A 17,252-nucleotide genomic window follows, 5' to 3' on the forward strand; every position below is an offset into this window, starting at 1 on the left:
GAGTCTGGAGGAAGAGAGGAGAGGCGCAGAATCCACGTTGCTTGAAGTCCAGTGTAAAGTTTCCACAGTCAGTGATGGTTTGGGGTGCCATGTCATCTGCTGGTGTTGGTCCACTGTGTTTTCTGAGGTCCAAGGTCAACGCAGCCGTCTACCAGGAAGTTTTAGAGCACTTCATGCTTCCTGCTGCTGACCAACTTTATGGAGATGCAGATTTCATTTTCCAACAGGACTTGGCACCTGCACACAGTGCCAAAGCTACCAGTACCTGGTTTAAGGACCGTGGTATCCCTGTTCTTAATTGGCCAGCAAACTCGCCTGACCTTAATGCTATAGAAAATCTATGGGGTATTGTGAAGAGGAAGATGCGATACGCCAGAAACCAACAATGCAGAAGAGCTGAAGGCCACTATCAGAGCAACCTGGGCTCTCATAACACCTGAGCAGTGCCACAGACTGATCGATGCCGCATTGCTGTAGTAATTCAGGCAAAAGAGCCCCAATTAAGTATTGAGTGCTCTACATGCTCATACTTTTCATGTTCATACTTTTCAGTTCGCCAACATTTCTAAAAATCCTTTTTTGTATTGGTCTTAAGTAATATTCTAATTTTCGGAGAAACTGAATTTGGGATTTTCATTAGTTGTCAGTTTTAATCATCACAATTAAATGAAATAAACATTTGAAATATATCAGTCTGTGTGTAATGAATGAATATAATATCTAAGTTTCACTTTTTGAATGGAATTGCTGAAATAAATCACCTTTTTGATGATATTCTAATTATAGATATAGTATAGTTTTACACCATATCACCTGCGGTTTTTGCAGTTAAGGAACAGTTTCTGTGCATTGTCATGTTTTCTAAGCCAATAGGAGGTTAAACACCACATCCTTCAGATCCCTTGTTTGACTTTGTGTTGTTATTCCACTATGGCCCCTATTTGCCTATTATCCAGAATCATGTAAGATGAGGTATAAGCACATGAACCAGGTTATTCAAAAGTGCTAGTAATAATAGACCTTCACAGCATGGACATTTTGACTTGTCACATTAGGAAAAGCACAGGTGTTACTAATAACATTAACAGCTCTGTTCTTTTCAAGTGTCCCTGTAAGTCATGACAGTGTGACATTGAGCCAGCATGCACAATACCAGGATCCTGAAACTTAACCAGCTATATGTGATTAAGCCTTCATTAAATTTATTATTTACATCTGTCTCTTTCCTACTGCAACATGTCAGAATGTCGTCTGTGAAAAAGGACTATCGAAGGAATGAATGCCATAGCTCTGGAAATATCTTTTGCAAACAGTTCACAGTGGTTCAAACTAGCCAGATGAATTAGTTTAACAATCTAATCAACTTCAGAGGGGGAACTGTTGAACGAGGAATTTCAAAAACAGCTTAACTTGCGATGCGGATGATGTGGTTGACAAAGGTCAAGACAGCTAATCAATTAAAGTCCTTTTATAACGTTTATAACCACATCAGTGTGACTCCCCCACATTATTGACACGAACAATCAAATCCTGATGGTAATGTTAAAGCAACCACTAAATATTTGTCTAGTTAAATGTACAGTGTATGAGTCCGAACAGGAGGGTGATTTATTTTAATTTTTTTTAAGTTTAGATTAAAAAAGTTTTAGTTGAATCTTTCTTTGTCAGGTTTAGTGCTCACACTTAGTTTTGTTTGCTCTTTTTATTCCCACAAGATGCTTAAAAATGTATCTTAATCTTTATCTGATTCATTTTTAGTGTTAAATACGTTGGAAGACAAATCAGATTTGTTTTTTTTCTGTGTTGTGTTTGTAGGGAAAGCAAAGGCACTATGAAGGAGTGATTAGCTTTAGAAAAACAGTATTCATTCCCTTACATTTTGATGCACTATATATATATTTTTAATTTAACTACCAATTGCACTGACTTAATGGGTAATATAGCAAGTTTTGCCAGTCCTTTGCTCCTTGTGTACAAAAAAAAAGTCACATTGTTGTTATTCAACTTAAACGCAGGCAAAAATACCATCTGTTTAAAGAGTAGCCTGGGATTAAATACATGTGCCCTCTGTCCACAGGCTTATCCCTAAAAACTCAGACCAGCAATGGCTTACAACAGTCTAGACTCACTTGACTACACGTTGTCACCTCAAAAATCAGGTTAGACTTTTGACATGCAGTCAAGAAAAAGACACACATTTATCCTTTTTTCATATCACTTTGCATTTTATAAAAAAAACAACATTGACGTTGTCTACATCACAGACAGGAATCATCAATATTCTGTTTTTAACAATTTCGCCATGAACAGAATAAACCCCATGCCCATCCCTCCCCTGGAGCAAACTCCTCTATACACAGTATACTTTACATATCTATAATTCCTGTCCAGTCTTTTTGCATTTTTCATCATTATCAAAGTAGTATCAATAGCTTTAAAATACATACAATGCTCTTTCCATTGTTATTATAATCGCCATCCTGATTGTACATACAGTATCATTTCCCACAGTTAGAGTTTGAGGAGCAATTTATGTGCCTTGTTTTCAACATGTTGTTACAAAATATTCTTAAGAGACAACACAAGTCTCTGCATTTCAAAATAAATCAAAATACTTCTGATGATTCGTAGATGAGAAGCATTTTTGCACAACCGCTGTTTGTCGTGAGAATGGAAACACTGTAGAGAGTGTAGTACTGAATACACAATTCATTAAATTATATTAACCCAAATCCACAGCTTTTAGTTATGCGTTCCTCCGATTTGACGTCAGTAATATCCTGAACCCTTCTCAGACTCTACAAGGGGCTTTACTACCAACTGTTACGTCTGCTCGAGTTTGAGATTATGAGGTACAGTCAGAGAATCGGTAATCCCAAATTAAAAGAGTAACACTGAAGGAATGACAAAGATAATATAAAAGATCACTTCAGCAAGAGAGTAACACAAGTTATAAAAGTGGAATACTCCGTTGATTTGTGTGGATTTGTAATACAAGAGTTTGGCAATAAAGATCTCAGTACTGAGCACAAACTGTTGGCAGTAGTGGGCTGTGCTCAATCAATATACATTTTCTACTTCATAGGATTAAAAACAGTGACTGATAAGTGCCTGGCAAATTTGTAAAAAAGAAAAAAGACTGACTATCGAAATGAAACTTTGCATCAGCTTGGTGTGAACCCTGCATCGTGGTCACTGGTCACAAGTGAGAATACTATTTGCCCATAAAACTTTGGCAAAGGAAATCTCCAAGTACTAAAGAAATGTGTGGAAGACTGTTTTTTTCTGGGAGCAAGTTTGAATTTCTAACTATACATTTCGATCATTTAAACACGGTTCAAGCTGGGGTAGGCAACGTATTTCAGAAGCTTTTTTTGTTGTTGTTATATATTTATTGAAATTCTCTTTACAGCCCAACAGAAATCAATAAATGCTCTGTGGCTGTCGCAGTATTTTAGGTCAGTCAGTGAGGAACATCTGGACTGAGCATAGTAGATACATGCACTTCTTTAAAACACCCAAATTTGTTTTTTTTGTGTATCAGTTGAGCATTTCATATCTGCAACAGGGTCAAAATGATTTGGTTAGCGAACCATGGCCCTGTGAAAAATAAAAACTCAATCTAAATGTGGGAAAAGCTACCAGTGTCAAAAATACATCAAGAAAGCCTTCTTCATTTGTACCCTGTATACACACAGCCAGAGCCCTGGAATGAAAGATTTTGGTCACCGCAGTTAGTGATGTGTTTGGCATTTCAACACCATATCGAGTTGACAATTTGTTTATATTAACACGTCCTCGTTCAATGTACAGTATCACCAATGTCACAACATGGCCAAACTCTACATCAGCGGCTCTGGATACAGTACGCAACCAGTCATAAACTATAAGTCACACTACCTTAAGAAAAACACTGCTTAAAAACAGTTTGACTCCATTTAAATTTTAACAGCATATTTTTTGGCCTAGTGGCTGTCAAGTGAAAAAGAGAGTTGTTTTAAAAAAAAAAAAAAATCAGATCTATGACTGATTTTGTGTCTACTCTTTGCAAATTAGCTTTATAGTAGACCTTTGAATTGTTGTAAGACGTTTTTTTTTGTTGTTTTTTTTGGCAATATGTTCGACAGCAGCAGAGTGTTAAAATGGAATAAATGAGAAAGTAATGAGCGTGAGCAGGAATGGCACCATCTCATCGTTTAGTCCCGTGTTTGAGTGTAGAGAGAGAGAAAAAGAGAGAGCGTGAGAGAAGTAGCACTATTCACACCTTCTGGGAACTGAAGCCACGTCCAGATAATCTGCATCCAAACAATAACAGCAACGCACAAGCGAGTTAATACTGTTTTAGCCCACATAAGCAGTCAGCCACCAGTACTGGCTGCTCTGAGAAGTTAAAATCACCTCCTCACGTTTGTTCAAAATGTACTGCATGTAAATTAGTGCACATATTTATCATATTTATATTTTCTTTCTAATACTGAGTAAGATCCTATTTTAGGACAATCCTATTTAAGGACAACTTATTTTATAGGAAATACACGGGCAGCTGTATTCATTTCTTGGGGTAAAAACAGAAAGTTGAAAGACAGAAAATAATTACAATATTGTACAAGATATATTTGTTATTTTTTTCTGCAACCTAACTGCTGCACACTGTCCGTTAACAATCTGCTTCAGATGGAGCATCTGCAGCAACAGGCCATCAGCTTTAAAAGTAAACAAGTGGCTGGTAGGTAGGTAGGTAGGTAGGGCTACAGTAGGGTCTGAAGTGGACACGTCCCAGGGTGTGAAAGTAGAGAGATTTTTGTTTTTTTGGGAGGGGGCCAAACCTTAGCTTGACGAAGCCAAACAAAAGAGCGAGTTAGTGCTTACATTGTGGCTGAAGTGTTAGGCACTGCAAAGAAAACTGGATTTTTTCTTCATGTTTCTGATAAAACACAGTAAGGCAATTTGATTATGGCTGACTGATAGCAATAGAAGTTTCCGGTCTGTCTTCTGTAAAGTTCAACATATTCGCAATTTAGACTTAGTAGAGACTTTTTTTACAACACTTTTTTTCCCATTTTCACAACCTATTTTAAGATTACCTGTGTAAAAACAGCTACAATCGAAAATGAGGCACTTTATAAAAGAGTATATAGATATCTAGGCTATATAGTATTGGTCATTATACTGTATGTATACTGTATATTTTATATACCATTGTAATGTGTCACTTTATATTATTATTGTGTTAACTGAAAACAAACTACAGTATGTACTATAGTTTCTGTCCTTCTACTTGTATACTGTAGTATATACTACAGTATAATATACAGTTATAATAGAAAAGCTCAGTTGCCCAAAAAGTATTTACACTTTGACTATTTAAAAGATTTTGTGCTACACAATAGGTCAAAATGCATTAATATGAGATTTTATTTTATCGAAATCAATTCAAATGCTAAATAATTTTATACAGAGATGGAAAGGAAATGACAGACAGTCAGAAAGGTTTAAAATTCAAATAGAGAAAAAATAATTTATTATCTGATTTATATTCTGTCACCTTACTATTAAATATGTATAAAAACTTATGGGGGGGGGCATAGAGGTTGAATAACAATAACATTAGATGAATCAATTATGCAATTATGCAAATGTTGTTGCTGCTCTGAATAAATATGGTGAAGAAGTTGTTTGTAAGTCCTCTGATTAATATTTTTATTTACATGTGATCCGGGGGGGGGGGGGGGGCAAAACTGCCATTGACTTAGAAGCTGTTTATTCAAAAATAAAGAGTGGCTGGAATAATCACAGTTTCGCTATGTTTTGAGATGTGTGGAGAGTGGGATTTTGCATTCAGCCCCCCTCCCCACCCCAATCATTTTCGTACCGTCCCTAAAATGTTTTAATATGTTTTCTTTTCAAAACTGTAGTAATCAGCTTCCCTCATTTATGAGTCTGTTATGAGTCCCTTCAGCACATCTCAGTGAGAACATTTACATACATACAATCTAATTATTATCCATACTGGCTGTTGGAAGCCAATTAGATTAAGCTGTTTACATGCGTAGCAGAAGAATGCTATGTTAATCCGTTTTTATGCAATGTTGCATAACGTGATTATTGAATAAATGGTATTGTTGTGTATCTATGCACCAGGATCTATTACATCAATCGTTTCCCTAAAATGCTGTCATGTTGCATGACTTTCATGTGACTTTTCCTGCTGCATTTTAGCTGCAGCACAAATAACAGCATATGTGAGTCCAGTGAAATTACAGCTGCAGTTACTGATGGTTTGAAATGTGTTATGTAAATGTATATGTAAATATGGTCACTTGTATTTTGGGATAAAAATAACTAAGATTTGTTCAGTTTTATAATGCAATACAATGGAGAATCAGTTATAAAAAGGACAGAATACCCACTGTGTGTACACTGTACAGATAGGTGAGCCCTACCTACAGTATCATTGAATCCTCCACTGAGATGTACTGACTAGACTTTCACGCTGGCACCATTTGAGAGTGAGCCACAGGACATGAAAGGACATGTTTAATTTATGCATAATCAAAGCTGGGGCTGTATAAACATGTATCCTGTGTGCGACTGCAGATCTGGAGCTTTAGGGATAAAACTTAATTCTGTGTGGAAAAAACACAGAAAATTGAGGATAAAAAGACAGCCATTGTTCTCATCCCTCAACTACAACCCAAAGATCAACTCTGAGCACAAGTACAACAATGGGATGTCAACTGCAATGTGAAAATGAAATTGTAATCATACTGTGTCCTATTTAATACAGTTTACACTCTTGTGGATTGTAAACTCTATTGCATAAGATATGTGGGATTTTCACACGGCCATTTTCTTCGTTTATGAAAAGCTGATGGGAAACATAAAAATGATGTCTAAATTTAATTTGTATAACACAACTACACTGCCATGTCCATAAACTCTTCTTTATAATACATCCTAAATTAAAACTGGGGTAGGCAATTTATTTCAAAAGCATTTTTTGTCATCTCATCTCTTTACATCTCGACAGCACACAATAAATCAAATGCACTGACACGAAAATGTAGGAAAAAAACGGTATCATGGCTGTTGCAGGACTGTAATAAGCACCAATGAGATGACTGGCTGGCTTGACTACCTGCCTAACTGCCTACCTGCGCAAAAATGTGTTGAAAATGTGTTTTTGGGGAGTGGCTTTGGAGAGAGGCCTGAAGCGAGGGGGGGGGATACTTTCAAAATCTAGCTGCCTCTTGCTAGTGTTTCCAACGTTGCCTACCCCAGCTTTAAGCACATTTTGAAGTCCTTCAGTAGCACAAGAAAAGTGGTCAAGAAGTGTAAAGGCTTTTTTGGGCAACTGTAAATAATAAATCATATATGTTTACACTGACAGCGTGTATGAGGATATCGAACCTATGCCAAGTTGTATTTCCTTCTTTTTTCTGAGTTGAAATGACTCCTGATGATCATTTAACTTCAAATATGGACAAAGGATGTGTATAAAGGGTATATGTAAAACATAAACCTTGAAGATTCAAGTTTGCCATGGGACCCAATACATAAAAACACTCCACAATGCAGCTGAGAGTGATTCATAAGAGTTCAAAAAGATTGGCTCATGCACCAATCACAAGCAAAAGTGTTTGAAAGATGCACAGATGGACATTTTTTTGCCATTTGTGTGATTCCCTGATATTAAGTTAAATGATGATCAAACGTCATTTTTATTCAAAACAAGTCTTAAACAAAACCGTTCCCTTAACCTGTGTGTGTGTGTGTGTGTGTGTGTGTGTGTGTGTGTGTGTGTGTGTGTGTGTTTGGCACACATTTGGTTGACAGAAAACAGCAGACGTGACGGGGATGAGTTTTCCAAGGGGTTTCAGCGTTCAGACTTCAGTCTACAGTTCTGTTGTGGCAACAGATCGGGCCGCCGAGTGGAGCTGTCACACCGGCGTCACGCTCTGATAAAAGAGGCGGATGGAGATCAACAATCTGGAAGAAAAGAATCAAAAGTAGGCAGGAATTTGAATCACACATTTTCGAAACAAAGGTTTTTCTACTGTTAACAATAATTTGGATTTTTAAAGTGTTAGTGTGTTAGCCATTATTATAGTTTACATAATAATTCACAGTAAATCTAATTTAAGTCTCCCCGCACAAAATGTTTCATAAGGTAAAGCAGATTAGACTAGATTATATATTCTCAAAAGCATATTGCTTATGTTGAATCTAGAGATCCTGCTTGCTGCTTGGGTAAATATCACATGACGCATGATATCTTTCTAAAAGGATATTCTGATTGGAGTCTCATGCACACTGTCGCATATGTCAATATTATGTGTCTTGTCAAATAGCTCACTGCTACAAAGATTTTTTTCTATTATGTTCTACAGACAAGAAATATTGCCTTACAGAATAACTTTATTAAAGAATAACCACAGTTTGTGCATCAAGGGAAGCTCAGACACAAGTACTGATAAACCCAACCTGTGGTTTGAGTAGCTCTGAGTCAGTCTAACCACTTGCTTCATCCTTTTTCAGAGTCAAATCATTGTCTGCAACCTTAACACTTGTGTTTACACTGCTGTGTAAAAAGAAAAGTTGAAAGGTTCTTCTCTGCATTTTATGGTTTTCTAACAAGCTGATGACACTGATGTATATAGATTTTTGTGTTAGTGCAGATATCCATTATTACAATTTTGTACTTTTTTAAAGAATGAAAAGAAGGTCCTCAGCGCTAGAAATGGATCGGCTATAGTTTTTTTCACTGATAACTACTCATATTGCTGTAAATAGATTAAATAAAGATTATAAACTCTTTACAAACATTAGACAGCCTGGAATATTTAAGTTACATCATTAAATCAGACTTTGCATCTTGCTCAGACTAACTGACTTTCAGTGGCAGTAGAGCTGAAACGTCTTCACCTATATTCATATAATGCTGATGTGACAATGATATAATTAAAACATGGGGCACAAATAAACACATTTATCTAATTTTGATATTGTAATAAACATTTAATTCAATGTAATTAAACAGGTTGAGTAATGTGATATAAGCACAATAATATGAGTGCTGATTGGACATTTGAGAACCAAATCTGTTTATTTGAGGTTTTATTAAGTGCAGTGCAGCCACCATCCTCCCTATATCCAACCCTGTTTTTAGCTTAGGAGGTGAGGCACATTCAATCATTAAACAAAATTTAAAAATTACATTTATAATACTAACATAGCCTGCTTTCCCTTGATATGTATGTTAGATGCGTATATAAACTATACCAATTGAAATAATAAGGCAATTATTATGATTATCCATGTACACATAGAGATTGAATAACATTACATGAATCAGTTATGCAAATGTTGTACCTGCTCTGAATAAATAAAGTGCATAAGTTCTTTGTTCCATTTAGTCCTCTGATTAATATTTATATTTACTTGTATATTACATTTTAGCATACATCCTCTTGCAGCTTTTATTTCTTGACATGTGAAAGCAATGAATCTCCTATGTATTTCACTGTACATCCATTAAAAATGTCATTCAGCCACCAACATTAATCATTAAATAATTGTCATCTGTCTAATGCAAGGGAAACCTCAGAGCTGCCATGTGAAACCCTGCAGCTGAAAGCACACCCACACATGAACATAAACACCTGGCCCGTGTTCTGTCCCCTCTACCTCCATTTATGTGAAATGGCTCATTACCAGCAGACAAATCAATTGGCTTTGCAACACCCACACGCAATAATAAGAGACTCTACAGACAGCCCACTGCCTGGAAACACAGAGCGGCCCTCCAGCTTGAAGCGAAGGTACACATCAGTAAAGGATGAAAAGGAGAGTGAGAAGGAGTGACTAAGACCCAGATATGAGTTTTGTCTGTGGATTATGCACAGCACATAAAAGAGCTTACATCTAGCTAGACAAATATTACCAGTAATTATATAGTTTTTCCTTTCATCCATTTTCAATGACTTCTTTCACTTTCACTTGTTAGGGCTGCAGCTAACCATTATTTCATTATTGATTAATCAGCTGATTATTTTCTTGAAATTAATGAAAAATCCCAGTTTCCTAAAGCCAAAGTTGAATTGAATTAATCTACTTGTTTTGTCAGATCAACTGTCAATAACCCAGAGATATTCAATTTACTATCACAGAGGACTAAGAAAAGCAGCAAATATTTGTGTTCTATCTATGTCTATAACCAATCTATAAATCTATAATCAGTTAAATTTTGGCCTTTTTGCTTAAGAAAATGACAATTATTTTGTTTAGTGACTAACGTTTCAGCTGACAATCAATATTGAAGAACAGAGTGTAATTTGGACTAAAACTGTTTTGCTAATATATATTTATAAAATTAGGGCTGCAATGAACAATTATTTTCATTATTGATTGATCTATAGATTATTTTATTGATTAGGTGTTCTAAATTTAAACAATTACAGTTAATCAAGCTTGTTCTACTGAGGAATACGAGGAATATAAGACATGTGTGGGTGTTTTCCTCCTAATATATCAAAAATCCCATCAGGAACAATTTTATCATGGTTTTGAAATGTTTTCTAAATTGAAGTAACTACAGTATTAATTGCTATGTCGATGAATTTTAAGTACCCTCGTGGTCTTGTTTGCTGCAGTAACCACTATGTATTTTAGTTGTGAGGCCAATAAGCTGGTCTACAAAAAGAACAAATGAAGGCGCAACTACAGACACTCCATCCTTATGCAAGATGTCTCAAATTATAATATCATAAAATATATATCTCCAAGAATGTATGGAGCCTCAGCTGTAAAATATCAGAACATTTTCTGAACACAAAATATACATCAGTCAGATCAGATCTCAGATGTTATGATCAAAATGTTCTTTACCCATCCATTGTGTAATAGATATTATATTAAGATATTAAGATGTGAAATTTGCAGTTCCAGAGGCACTTACCTTGACCATCCTTTCTACTGTTCTGGTGTGCTCGCAGTTCTTCTGACTTATAGAAATCAATACTGGCGTAAGTGTTGAGGGTGGAGCCAGCACTGCTGCCCATAGCACTCCCCCCAATGTTGTAGGGGGCAGTGGTACGCTCCACTCCAGCTTGAGGGCTCTCCTTAATAACCAAGTCAAGGTCTATATAGTTAAGGCCTTGTTCAGCAGATGAGGTGGAGGCTTGTGGTGGAGGTGTTGCAGATAAACTAGTTCCCTGCCTGTTCTCCCACAGCGAGCAATCCAAACCATGCCGGTGGCTCACTGCCTGGCTGCCCTCTGGGAAGAGGGAGGTAGAAGAGGGTGCGTGGCGTGGTACGGATGGAGGTGAGTTAAATATCTCGGGACGGTGGCTCTGCCGTCCCTGCGGGTCTCCTCGGACGAGTCTGCTGCTCCGCTCAGGAGACTGGAAGGACTTGACTGGGGAAAAGCCCAAGCCTGTCTCCTGCTCCATGGATAAGGATTGACCAGAGTGAATGGCTGGTCTTGCTGAAATGCTGGGCTCTGAACCTTTGTTATCTATAAATGGAGAAGGGGTGTCTAGTGGCATTGCTGCCATCTTTACTTTTGCTCTGTACCCAGCATTGCCTTCTGCTGCCAGAGAAGAAGACGTGCCATGTTCATGTCGCCCCTTGGGGGCAACAGTTGGTGGGCCCTGTGGGGTGCTGAATGTGGATCTAACAGGAGTCAGGGGCAGTGAGGACTTCCCTAAATCCATGGTGACGTATTCAGCAGAGGTGGACAACGGAGCAGAGAAGCTGCGGGGAAGGTTAGCAGGATTATCGTGGCAGAGGAGTGGTCGATTCAAGGGCCGGAGAGTTCCATGGATCATAGATTGTCCATGTTCAGACCCCGCATGTTGTCCTCCGCCATACTTATTGTCCTCCTTGAACACAATACTGACATACTCACCAACGTTTTGAGACACTGATGGCAGCAGATTCTCCTTCACCCTGGGCAGGGTGTTTGCTTTAGTAATGTCTGAAGACACACTAAGTGGACGACCCCTCCTTTGTTGCTTTGGGCTCTTACCACTTGATCCACATTTCTGAAGGGGACGCCCGTCTTTTGTGCATGTTCCCGCACTCTTGCACTCTGCTCCAGTTCTTAATAAACTTAACCCTCTCCCTGCTGATATGGACTTGTCTTCCAGGCTTTCACTGCTGGCTGAGCTGGAGGAGAAAGAAGAGGAAGACATGGAAAGCTGACAGCCTCCTGCAGAGCCCACTGCAATTTTGTTTCTCTTGCTGTATCCCACTCCCCCCACCCTTCCAGCACTATCATGCCCACTGCTGTCCTTTTTTACCTCCCCTTTATTTAAGTCCTCCTCAAAGCGAGTGTAGAGAGTATGTTGATAAGCTCGTGGCAGGGAGAAGTAGGAATTGAACATTTTTGGTTGCAGTTGGTGCTGCTCGGGGTGGGAAGGCGGTGTGCTGCAGGCAGAGCGGCTGCAAACAGGTGAGATGTTCATGTAGTCACTGGCAGCCCGGCTCTCCATGCTGGCCCTGCTATCCCACATGCTCAGTCCATGCAGGTCTGTGGAGCTGCTGCTATTGGGAGACATGACCATGTAACCCTCTGAGCTGGGCTGGCGGATGTGCTGGGGGGGGGACACACTGTTGTTGGGGGTCATGGCCATATACTCATCATCTGCCCCAGACTTAGCATTGGCGTCAGACATACCTATCGCAAGAGAGAGCGAAACAGGAGGAGACGTCACTCCAGGCAACATTGACATGTAGCCACTATCCACAGCAGCTCCTGCGCCCACTTCTCCCCTGCTTTTGTCAGCCCTCTTCCTATTCTCCCCTACTACGTCATCCTGCACACCTCCTACTGCCAGGCTCCCTGAGCTATGGTGCAAATCATCTCTCTCTTGGTTAGCTCTTTGCGACATGATGGCATATTCTTCATCATCATCATCTTCATCTTTTCTATGTTGGGTCAGTCGTTCATGGGCTGCCAAAGGCAGGGAAGCCCTCTTACTTAGAAGTCTGCGTTCTGCCTCAGATTCCCTACTGGATGCGCGCCGCAGAATCCGACGGCCTTTTGAGCGATGATGGGAACCAAGGAGACCCTCTCGCTGTCCCATCACTATATAGCTGGAGGAGCCTTCCCCATGTACATGTTGTCCAGAAAGACTGGGTACAAGCAGAGAGTGTTCCCCAGGACTGGAACCATATTCATCTGAGGAGCCGTAGTCACTTGGTGAACCTGACACAGAAACTCTCTGAGAAACACGAGGGTAGGAACAGACTGTCATGCCTCCAACTGCTGCCCCCACTAGGCCACACTCTGAGCCATGACCAGAGCTGGAGGAAAGACTTGGCGCAGGAGAGGGAGCAGGGTTAGGTGTGTAACGTGCAAGACTAAGGGTTATCTTAGCAGGGGTTGGGGCCCTTGTGGGCTTGGGCCTCAGTGTCGGCGTAGTTGAGCAGGAACCATTAAGACTTGGGCTGGAGCTGGCCCATGTGCCTTTGGCACTTGCACCGCCCTCCTCCGACCTGGCCCCAATGCTGGCAGTTCGCGCTCTTGGAAATCCATGCCGTGACGTAGGTGAAGTGCTTGTGCTGCTGCCACCTGTTCCAGGGGTCTCTGTCCGGGCTCGCCTGGAGAAGCCCACCTGGCTCGGTGGCAGATTTGGATGATGACGACGGCTCGGGACACTGATGGGATTTGAAGCAGTTCCACCCCCACACGACGTTCCCACAGACTGAGATTTACTACGCTGACGGAACTCCTCACTTAGGGCCTTCATGGCTTCCAGCAGGGTCTCATGCATGTGCTGAGCCACCACAGAGTCATCCACCTGCATCCAGAACTCTCCAGGCCCGGTAATCGCTGAGCGACCCACCTCAATGAAGAAAAAATTCTCTGAATGGCCGCATCTGCGAACATTCATCAGCTGCAACACCACAGCTGCCACATCAGAGTTGAGTTTGACAAAGTTGACTGTCTTGTCAGTTAGGCACAGCCGGTAGATGCCGACTAAGTTTCTGGCATGTCCAAGACCTTTAGGCCAAACCTTGACCTGCCATACTTCTTTAAAGGTTGGAACAGGAGAAGGAGAACTACACTCTCCACTACTGCCATAGTCTTCAGGAGTTTTACCTAGGAAAACAATAAAGAAAAACGATAATTGCATCAAATGACTAAACACATCATAGGTACATACATATGTACATAGATAAATACCCCAAACCTCAGAATGTACATAAAACAGATAACCTGTTGAAATATTGATCAAAACCAAAATGAGACCAATAACTCATCTTTTGTTACTCTGTTATTACTAAACTGCTACATGCATACAGGCAACTGTGTTGCAGCTAATGCATCACCATCACGTTTAAGCTACAGTTCTATAATATCTTAGGAGGTATAGAACAGGCCTACATCTACTGAAAAGCAGTGTGTTTGATTGTGAAATAGTGCATTATGTTTCAGTCCAATGCCAATCACATAACAAATTACAGAATTATAATTTTGTTTTGTTTTTTTCTTGCCACACAGTCACTGTTGTCTTCACTGAACAACTGACAACTGTACTGGTTTGCTCCCATCCTCAAGAAAAATATTACATTTATTAGAGATGATCCCCATGGGAATTACTATACCCACATGTTTTTCATTTCAACATCTCTATGCACATTATGGACAGAAATACTGTAAAATTAAATTAAATTAAGAGCAGTGTTATTGTGGCTGTCCCTGAGAAATAAGCTCAACAAAATGGGGTCTGTACTCTAACGTGTATCTATTTAGGGAACCACAACGTGACAACATTGAAGCTGGGCAAGCCCATCAGTCTCAACTAACTGAACTGCAGAGGGAGGGAGGGAGGGTGGTGATGTTCAGGCTCCAGCATAAGGATAACAACGTAAACACGAGGATAACCAACTGAAACGCATTTTCCAGTGAGAGCGCACTGACGATGACATCTCCTCCCTACCAGCAGCGCCGTTCAACAAGAAATGTAGGTTAGGCGAACGGCAGTCAGAGCTGTGCAGAAAAACAAAAACACAGGCTCCAGCGGAGTGCACCACGATAGGCTACTACTATATGATGCATTCGTTAGATGGTTGCTATATGCCCACTGCGCCATGCAAAAACACACCGTCGTGTGAAATGAGCTGCATTTTAGTCAGAAAAGGCGATCCTCGAAATATTACGGTTACATGCTGTTGCTAATGCATCAAATTCGATTTTTTTTCTGCCAGAAAATCCGCAGGTTATAACAATTTTAAACCAACGCTTATTGAGATTGTGCAGTACAAACACACCACATGCCGCCCATAGCGTGTTGTCCCCGTTGAGTCGGATCCACCTGCCCTTTGGTTAAAACCACACCGTCCAAACTGCATTACTTAGACTAATTTATTCGAATTAAATGAGGAAACCAGACCTGTAGCAAAAAATAGTCAAACAATTCGAGCCAGAATTGTAGCCTACAATGAACAATCAGGAATGGCCGAGGAGCCAAATAGTGTATGGAGAACAAACAGCCTACGGTAGGAGAGGCCTGATGCAGAGACAGACAGTTGAAATCACATCACACTTTTCATATCTTACAGTTGCACTGAAGGTCCTGCATTGCTTGGTACCACTCATTTTGGATCTCCTCACTGTCTGCAGCGATGGCAAAGCTCTCGCTGCGGGTATAAAGGACTATCATGTGCTTGTTCTTGGAATCTGCCCGCTTGTTGATGTTGAAGCAAGTCTCCAGGTTCAGGACTTTTTTGGGCACAGGTGATTTACTGCGGAATTTCTTCTCGTTCTCATAATACTCAAGTCGAGCAGGACCATGCTCAGAGGCCGCCCTCAGCACGAAGAACCGCCGGTGCATTGATTTATGCTTGCGGAGATAGCCGCTTTTCTGTACATCTTCATAGTTCTGCAGCTCGGCTGCTTGGTTCTCCATGGCCAAGGCAGGGCGAAAAATATGACAAGCCAATAATCTCAGGGGAAAAAATCCATGTGTAGCCTAGTCCTCATTAATCCATTGCAACTACATCCCTCGTCCTCCCCGTGTCCACATTTAAGTGTCCAGCATGTGTGCGGAGGCTCAGGATAGGAAAATCAGCCAGACCATGTTTTGGATCTGGTTCCATAGCCTACTGTGAATCCAGCATCTGCAGGAGGATCCGCGCACCGAGCGTGCACAGCGTCCACCGCTGCTCGTCCTGCAGCCCAGCCCAGTCCAACCGCGGTGCAGTTCAGCTGCTTAAGGACGTCTCCTCCACCTGTCTGAGGTTGCCCAGTCAGTCTATAACCACCACTGTCAAGTTGGGCGGAGTAAAAACACAACTTCCGGCAAATATTTTTACAATAAAACCACCGTCAACTTCAATAACTATCCATCTGCTTATCCATTCTTGTATTTTTCCATCACTTATCCTGTTCGGGGGAAAGGGAAAACATGGCAAGTAGGAAAATCACAACACAGGCACAGGCATACTTTCTCCCTCCAGCTCCCTCAGCGCTATAAGCCAGTGACACCGAAAGTTGGACATGTGAGGAGATATTCAAAACTACTACTCTCCTCTAACTGGGGAGAAGCAGCAGGTTGACCCATCATCCCTCCCAAATGAGTTATCTTGCTCTGTCACAGTGAGCAGATCAGCATCTCATTCCTGTAGGAACAACTGATCATTCAGAGTAAAATCTAATAACAATAACAGCGTCTACTTATCAACTACAGCTTCATAAGTTCATGATTCAACCCAGGATTCCAATGTGTTTTGTTGTGACCACAAACAACCTACATTGTGAAAGCCATTCTGCTTAGTTTCCGGTCTCCCCCTGGCTCTCTCTGGCAGACTTGACGCAGCTTCTGCTTGACTGGCAGCCGGTGCCAGTCAAATGCCAGTGGGGCTTCTGGACTGATGAGGTGCTAAGAAGAACATGGTGTTCAGCCGGGGACGACTTAGTTCGTGATCATGTGGACGATCAGACAGTTTAGGCTATGTGGTGTAGCCTAAATCAGCATTTTTTTTTTTTGGGGGGGGGGGGGGGGGGGGGGGGGGGGGGGGGGGGGGGGGGGTTTCTCGACTGACTGTAGGCAGAAAGGAGGAAACTGCAGAACATGCTGTTTGAGAGGTCAGGGCTAATGCAGCTATATGCATTTTTTGTGGAGTAGTATTGTCGAATTTCATACAACCATTAAATGCATACAGTGTGCATATTCACCATAGCCTATACAGTAACACAATGGACAAATGATGATTAAAACTAACTCCCTATAGACACACTATTA

At 40.6% G+C, this 17,252-nt stretch overlaps 1 protein-coding gene across 1 annotated transcript; it reads right to left on the reverse strand.

Moving 5' to 3' along the window:
* Positions 1–7,879: 7,879 nt before the first annotated feature.
* si:ch211-284e13.4 (insulin receptor substrate 1-B) lies at positions 7,880–16,254 on the reverse strand. Its single transcript, XM_046039895.1, has 3 exons — positions 15,569–16,254; positions 10,958–14,107; positions 7,880–7,989 (listed from the first exon to the last, which is right to left on the reverse strand). The coding sequence occupies exons 1-3, from the start codon at positions 15,915–15,917 to the stop codon at positions 7,982–7,984; spliced, it is 3,507 nt and encodes a 1,168-aa protein (XP_045895851.1). The 5' UTR covers positions 15,918–16,254; the 3' UTR covers positions 7,880–7,981.
* Between the last annotated feature and the right edge of the window lie 998 nt (positions 16,255–17,252).

This window comes from Micropterus dolomieu, linkage group LG23 (genome assembly GCF_021292245.1).
Source record: "Micropterus dolomieu isolate WLL.071019.BEF.003 ecotype Adirondacks linkage group LG23, ASM2129224v1, whole genome shotgun sequence".
Lineage (NCBI taxonomy): Eukaryota > Metazoa > Chordata > Actinopteri > Centrarchiformes > Centrarchidae > Micropterus > Micropterus dolomieu.